This window comes from Apteryx rowi, unplaced genomic scaffold (genome assembly GCF_003343035.1).
Source record: "Apteryx rowi isolate R43461 unplaced genomic scaffold, aptRow1 scaffold_898, whole genome shotgun sequence".
Taxonomy (NCBI): domain Eukaryota; kingdom Metazoa; phylum Chordata; class Aves; order Apterygiformes; family Apterygidae; genus Apteryx; species Apteryx rowi.
The window spans coordinates 125,715-133,707 of NW_020451202.1; the positions used below are offsets into that span (position 1 = coordinate 125,715).

At 46.1% G+C, this 7,993-nt stretch overlaps 1 protein-coding gene across 1 annotated transcript; it reads right to left on the bottom strand.

The window, feature by feature from the left end:
* Window positions 1-3,952: 3,952 nt before the first annotated feature.
* Window positions 3,953-7,935, bottom strand: TENT5A (terminal nucleotidyltransferase 5A). The gene is made up of 2 exons (XM_026091075.1): window positions 7,418-7,935; window positions 3,953-6,536 (listed from the first exon to the last, which is right to left on the bottom strand). Exons 1-2 carry the CDS (start codon window positions 7,829-7,831, stop codon window positions 5,757-5,759), a joined length of 1,194 nt encoding a protein of 397 aa, XP_025946860.1. The 5' UTR covers window positions 7,832-7,935; the 3' UTR covers window positions 3,953-5,756.
* Between the last annotated feature and the right edge of the window lie 58 nt (window positions 7,936-7,993).

Consider the following 7,993-nt stretch of genomic DNA (forward strand, 5'->3'; position numbering starts at 1 on the left):
AATCTGTCAGCCTCTCCTGGAGCTTTTCGTGGTGTTGTTGGTCAGGTGATTCACAGCTCAAATCTTGCCTTTGCCCTCCCTCTTCCGCAGTCCCAAACCCTCCTCYCTCTTTTAAAATACAACCTCCCAAACCATAGTGACCCACTAGCTCTGTCTCCATCACCTTATTCCTCTGTTCAGGAGAAGATGCATGTCCAGATACCTAATTGGCATTTGTTTCTCCCACAAGATTAATTAGGCACAGAAACGGGAAATAACTCAGTCCAAAGCATACGAGCATCCACTCGGGCTTGGGTTTGGAGAGGCGCACAAAGGCCCTGGTGCCTCCCCCAATTTCCTCTTCGAGCACTGCAGCCGCCTTTGCCAGGCTGCCTAAAATATTTGCCAACTGAGCGAGGTGAGGCCAGGAAGCCTCGGGCCGCGTCCCCCTTGCCATGCCATGAGCAGTGCGTGGGAAGGGCGACGGCGCAGCGGGGCCACAGCATGGTCCCTCTCGTCCCCCTGGCCACCCCCATCACGGGGCCAGCCGGCGGCCCCCTCGCGGCCCGCGAGTTGTCAAAGGAGGCAGTGTGTGAAGGGAGCCCTGCACCCGGCCGGGGGCTGCTCCAGAGCTTGGGGAAACGAGCAGTTCCAGGAGCGTGTTTGGTGGTTTGCTTTTGCAAGGGAATGCAGGTTCACTCATCATTACAATAAGCATATTCAAGCTAGCACTTCGCCAGCATTAGTCTTCCAAGCCGAGTGCGGCGTATGAATGAGCTAGTAAGAGCTGCATACTGCGGGGTCTTAGTCAATGTTTTTCAAATTTGGGTCAGTCTGAGGCAGCCTGGTTTAAAAAGTATTGCCACGAGCATTGTAAATTCATATTTTATATTCCCTTGAAGTGCCTTTTGAGGAAATTAGCCTTCATTACAGAGGCATCTCCACTSTAAACACAGCAAGCAGAAAATACCTCAGCTGACAAGGACAGCATTGTAGGGCAGGAGAGGAGAGTAAACGCCGAATCTGAGGGAAGAAGCSGGTCGATTCAGCAGCTGAATCGAAGGGGCTTGCGAAGTCCAGCTCCCTGAGACCCAAGCCGCGGTGGCTGCCCCTGCCGCAGAGCGGGGCCGCGGGACCTGCCCCAGCTGCCTGAAAGGGGCAGGTTGAGGCACCAGCGCTTATCAAACACCACCCAGGGGCAGCAGGACCTCCGCTTTGCTGTGCGTGCAGTGCAAGCACTGCGCGGCGCGGGAAGGTTTGCAGCCTGCTGCGGGGACCTAAACTGAGGAGGTGGCAAGAAAGCACAAGGCTGCTGCAGCTCAGCTTCATCAGGACGGCCGGTTTGGTAAGGAACGGGATTTCAGACCGTTCACGCAGCTCAATTAACGTTCAACCAAGTATTTTTGGCACTGGCTGGGGAGGTTCCTTCGTAGCCGAGTGAACCCAGTCAAATTTGGCCGGCAGAAGGCAATGCTTTTCAAAATTTATTGTGCTTCAAGCGGAAAGCGGCCGAGTGCTGCTCTTCTCAGAAAAGTGCTGCCCTTGTCCTTTTTAATGAAAGCAAGTTGGTGTTCATTAGGAACCGGCCATAGCTATTTCAGGCACAGAAGACAGCAGACACAAATCAATAGAAAAAAATAAYTTTTTATTTACAAAAAAATCCAAATATTGGATGCTGTAAACAAAATTCACAATCTGTTCCCTCTAGAGTCTGTTTTCCATCAGCTCTTTTTCTGTCTGTGACAAAGCCTATAGTCAAAATGTTCCAAAAGAGCAATCCAAGGAGCAGTTTGCTGCAACAGGATGCCTTGCAGAAGGCAACAGTTGTAAGGAAATCTGAGGGAAAGCAAATCTGCACAGACTCCTACAGACTGCAGAAGCTTGCAGTGCTTTAGCCAAGCTGTCTTGAAATTTGCAGGCTTTTTTTTTTTTAACTATTTATTTTGTTAGCAAACCATTATTACAACAGCAAAACAGTACAATGATTTCCTTTCTTGCAAGGGAAACTCTCTGCTTAAAGAAAACCATACAAAAGAGTATATTCAAATAGGAGCTGAATATGCAATTACATCTTTTCCTTTGCTGTGCAGTTTTATCTAACACACTCCATCTTCTCAGTTAAAAAAAAAAAAAAAAAAAAAAAAGCTTCTTTTGAACTGGTAAACTGGTAGGAGCCTATGACATGATGCAGACCAAGCATTTAACAAGAGGTATTTACAAGATTTGTGTGAAGGCTTTTGTGCAAGATAAAACAAAAAACATTTTTAAGTATAATATGAGAAACTACAAAAATATGATCTTTTTGGTGTTCTAATTACCATTCTATTTTTAGAAGTTTTCTTGCATTTTGGGGGATAGCTCCATCACAGAAAAAAAAAATCCCATTTCAAAGCTCTCGGTTGTTTCACGATAGCTGCATTTAACCAAGTTTAGCTCCCTGTTGGTTAGCAATAAATTCAGCTGTGGCACAAACAGTTTTWCTGTAATCAGGTCAGTGTTTTTAATCAGTTCAGCTCTCTTTAAAAGGGGCACTGTCTCTCGTAGCAAGTTCTAACCTTACATCTGATTGGATGGGAAAAATGAAGTCTACAAAGCAAGAATGTGGTTGTTAACTTTCAAAGTACCAGTGTGCTGAAGAGGAGGGAAAAAACAGTTTAAAAAAGTCCAACTTTATGCAGGGGAAGGTGTGCAAACCACAGAAATAAACCAGCTTTGAAAAGGGGTTCTTATTTTACTCTTGGCCTGAACTCATGCCTTCTTCCCACCACTAACACCAGGCACCTTTTAAACTACCAGTCACAGATAAAGCAAAGCTCTACCAGTTCCAGCACTTGATCATTAACATATGCAAAACAGATCCATAATACCTATATAATATATATAAAAACATATTATATATGTATCAAAATGCGAACGCTGAAAGGTGCAGTTTAGCTCAGAGCCCTGCTGCATGCACTATAAGATAACTAGCTGCTGTCAATCATAAAAAACACAATAAAATTTGAGCTGAAAGGAAATAAATCAAAATTTGCCTTTAAGCAATGGAAAAAAAAGGTCCTTCAAAGGAAAAACACATTGTGTCATGTATTATCAGCATTTTGTGGTTGTGGCACAGCTATAGATTCTCAAACCCTTTTAAATAGCGGATGACTCATTTATTTGCTGCAAATAGTTGTGGTGAGAGAAGACATACCACATTACCAGCTGATCCTATTTCCCCAGCCCTCCCCTTCGCTTCCGTTCGAAACCCTCCGAGGAGCTACGGGCGAGCGCGCCGCTTTGACGAGCAGGTTTCCACCCTGATCTACAAGGGGAGATCCTGGGCCGCGAGTGAGAGACCTTGCGTTGGCCCCGCCGGCAGGGAACGGGCGAGAAGGGGCGTCCGCAGCGGGCTGCGCCAGCGCCGCGACGGGAAGGAAGGTGGTGGCAAGGTCTCCGAGCAAACAACGCGAAAGGCAATGAAACAGCTTTTACGGCTCCTGAAGAATTCACAGGGAAGGTGCTTCAGTAAACAAATCAGGTTCCTGTTAAATTGCCTTCGGAGATAAAAGTACAAAGCGTGACAAAAATAGATGTACCTTGGTTGCTCTGCAGGGAAAATTCACTGCTGGGAGACGAGCCCTGTCCCTTGCTCTCTTCTCCTGCCTCCTCAAATACACCACCATGCCTGCAGCCACGCAAGTCGCATCGCATTTTCTTTCCAAAGCCTGAATTCCCCCCCCCTTTTTTTCCTTTTTTCTTTTTTTTCAGTAAGAAAAAGCAAAATATTAGACTCAAGTGTCATTTAGTCATTAGGTTTTCAAAGCCCCACAAAGAATTTAACACCTTCCGAGATGTCACTGAAGTGAAAACAACAGCAGAGGTTGATTTTCCTCCTACTGATCTTTTGGGAGAGGAAATGAAAGTGAATGATAGTTATTGTTCCAATGTAAAGTGATTCCATTTAAATAAAGTACAGTACTGAAATTGTAAATGCAGTGTGACAACCAGATCAAAGATGTTTAATATTTGCATAAAAATATATATATATAATATATATATATTTATAAAATATAATTTTAAGCAATCGTGCAACACTCTTAAAAAGGGTTCATTTCACATTTACTAAATTCTAGTGGTCCTGGAATGCATAACGCATTCTATTAAAATATTCCTTTAAATATTAACAATTAGTGTTCAAATCACCAACTAATACAATATCCTTTAGCTGTCAGGGGGTTTAAACAAACCTATCTTTGATCCACATTCCACTGAATTATATATCATGGAGGTATGCAGTCACAACATTAGTGGGTTAAATGTCAAAATGGCATTACAGTACAAAATAGTTAAAAAAAATAGCTAGTCATATGTTTCTCCATTTGTGGAATTATTATGGCTCACAAACAACCCACTGAATTACTGTAATCCTTGTTCTTGCAACCAAAGACATTATCTGAATCCCACCTTAATCCTGACTGGTTCATCTACTCCAATTTTTTCAGGTGTGGGTTAAAAAATTCACTGCAAGGTACCCACTGTCCTATGACATCTTGTTGCAAACTGGAAAACACATAGTACTTTATTTAAACATTCCTTAATTGCTACATTTTCCTAGACCATATTAATATATATTGTGTGTGTATATATATAGATATACACATATAACATGTACATATATACACACACAAACATATATACACACATACACACACGTACCTAGGATAATATCACACCGACGTAACATTAACTCTATACAAGTATTTGCCAAGAAAAAAAATAGGGCATTTCCTCCACCACTTATTCACAAGCTTATGTTATTTGTTTTTAATCCTTGTGTCCCTGATAAAACAAAATGCATGGTTAAACCACAAAACTATATTTTCTCACTTCAAATTTTATGAAGGCATCAGGCACTTTTGATTACTATTGGTGTGTACAAATATAGCAACATCTTTTTTCTTTTTTATATATATATATGTGTATATATATATATACTCTACTGTTATCTTCTTTGCTCGGATAACTTATCTGTGAAATCTTTGGTCCTTAAGTGTATTTTGTTTGCCACAGCTGGTTCTCTTGCATTCTCACATTTTTAAAATGTGAGGCATGCACACAGCTGGAAATAATGGACTTTGTCATCGTACATGCTTCTGTTTTTATAACTGTACCAGTCTACTACTGTTCATTTGGAGCAAGCTGTTTCTGTTAAAGCATTTCTATTCAAGCAAGCTATACATTCTGCAGGACCATTCCATAGATGGCACTTGCTGCAAGCTCCAAATGCAGTAATTCCAATATACATTTTTATTCAGCTTATCTCTGCTTTATGCCTCTACCTTTAATTCCTGAATATATATATAGAATTGTTTTTGTGTTTTTTTCRTTTTTGTTGTTTTTTTTGTTTCTTTCATATTCTCCCTTTTGCAGATCCCATTCTAAAGTAAGAATAAAAATAAAAAAAATAAGGCTTTCCCACCTTCTCTATGCCAAAGCTATGGGAGCAGGTATTGCCAACCCATATTGTCATCAAGCATTCCTCCCTCACTTCTTTCAGGGGAAGCTGTTTGCTTTTAATGACAGGCCTCTTGTGCTCTGGGGTAGGATCCAATTATTTGGGGGTTCCTTCTAGATCATACTCCCGTTATTTATTAAAAGAACCACAAGCTTTTACCAAGCTTGCTGCAAACCAGAGCAGATCATCATTGCACAAAACACCCCATTTCAGAGGGGCGCATCGCCCCTTCCTACACATTAAGAAACGTTCTGCCCACCAGGTCTGCTAATCGTGGTCCTTAATTACAGGGCAGCCAAGTAGAGTAGGTGTGCTGCTGGCAAGGGAACACCGTCTGAACCTGGGCAATGTAGTAATTGCTGAAGTTGGCATCTGCTACGTACGGGGCTGGCTGGTAATAGCAGGTGACATTGGCGACATTGGGGATGATATTTTGCTCGGCTAGGACCCGGATGGCCAGCATGGTGATCAGATTAAGAGTCTGTCTCCTCTCATGTCCCATCAGGCACACTGTGCTCTCATTCACCACACCGTGAAGGGTCATGAGATAGTCATACTTGCGGTCCTCTAATCCCACAAAGTGGTTCTGCAAGTAGGACTCCAGCTTTCTCTGCTGCTCTCCAATGTCTGAGAAGTCAATGAAAAATCTCGAGCACATGTATCTCTGCAGGGACTTAATCTCGGATTCAGAGGCAGCCCTAAAGCCCCTTACCAAAAGGTTGCAGTACTTAAGCAGACCACCTCCTCGGATTTCTTCTGGGTTTCTGGTGGCGATTATCTTGTTGCAGAGGTGCTCAAAGGCTTCTTGGAAATCCCCATAGACGCTCTCACCAATGATGGTCGGGTGAAAAGTTTCAGTCATCGGATTCTCTGAGCACTCATAAAAAAGCAGCAGGGAGTCTAGCTTGATTTGAAAGGAATCGACACTGAATTCAAACTGCCGCCTCAGAGAGTCCACAAATTTCAGCTCCACGTTTTTGCCACTGTTGTTGGACAAGGAGATGAGACTCCATCGATCTGAATCATTGCATACTTTTACCATTTTCTGCACATAAGCTTCCTACAATCGGAAAGACAAAATGAGCAAATGAAGACACAAATGCAAGGGATTTCCCTTTCACAGAATTCATTTGCAGTCTCCCCCACCTCCACCCTGTCCTAGCATTTCTTAAGGGATTTTAAGGAGCCTGCAGATACAAATCCAAGGAGACATATTTAATGTAAGAGATTGGAGTGTGGTTATCACACGGGAATGACAGGGGCTGTCGTGCAAGGGAAGTATTTTGCAACACTGCTTCTTTCAAGCACTTCTAAATGTATCTATACACAAAACCGCTGGTACACCCACCAAATACCCATGCACTAACATACAAAAGGTCACCGCTAAAATAAGATAAGAAATCATTTTTTATCAGTTTTCACCTCTCCCCCACTCTCTCAAAAAAAAAAAAAATTCACAAGGGTTCACTCCCCTCAGTCTTTGCTCTTTCAGTGCAGGTTCTGCAAATCCACTCCATATTCCCCCAAAACCCTCTAAAAAAAATCCTAAAGGCATTTGGCATTCAGCCTAACTAAGTCAAGTGAGCTGTCTCTGAGAGCAGGGACTATGCCCCTGCGCCGGGCACTTCCCCACGCGAGAGCGCGCTCGCTGCCAGCGGTATTTCCTCGTTGCGGATGTTAAGGCCACCTCGGCTCCCCCGCAGCCAGGGGGACCCGGGCCGCAAGGCGAGCTGCGGCGCAGCCCAGCTTGCGGATCTACCGCGCCAGGTGAGCCCGTGCCCCAGGCGGGATTAAAGGGCAGCGAGGGAGGGGGGTTGCTAACGCCGCGCAGCAGCAGGCAGGACACCCCAGTGCAGCCTCCTCCCGAGCCACGGCGGCGGGGGCGCCCCACGCGTGTCCCCGCGGGCCGGGGCGCCCGCGCGCAGCGCCGCGCAGCTTTACCTTGAGGGTGAGCGGCGTGATCTTCTCCTTGTTCACCCCCTCGGGCAAAAAATCCAAGAGGCAGTCCAAGACCACGTCCTTCACAGTCTGAAACTCGGCCTCCCCTTTGAGGTCGGCGCAGAAGATGAGGTCCAGGTCCTTGTAGCCCAGGCCGCTGTGCTGGTGCAGGACGTGGCTGGCGGCCGAGCCGTTGAGGCGCACGTCGCGCACGCCGATGCCGCGCAGCTCCAGGCGGCTCCGCACCACCTTGACGATGAGGCGCGGCTGCATGGCCAGCGTGGGGAAGTTGCCGCGGCCGTGGATGGGGATGGTCTCGCCCAGGATGCGGTCCAGGCGCTGCACTTGCTCCCAGCTCAGCACGTTGCAGTGCGCGCTCTCGCCGCAGCCCGCGCAAGTCCCGCCGTCCTCGGCCATGGCCCCGGCGGCCGCTCCCGCTCCGCGCCTGGCAGGGGGAAAAGCCCGCGGTCAGCGGCGCCGCTCACACCGCGCCGCGGGCCGGGCAGTCGCGCAGCGGCTCCCGCAGCCGCGCGGGGTCTCCGCGGCGGGGAGGACGGCGCAGCGGGGCCGCGAGTGCAG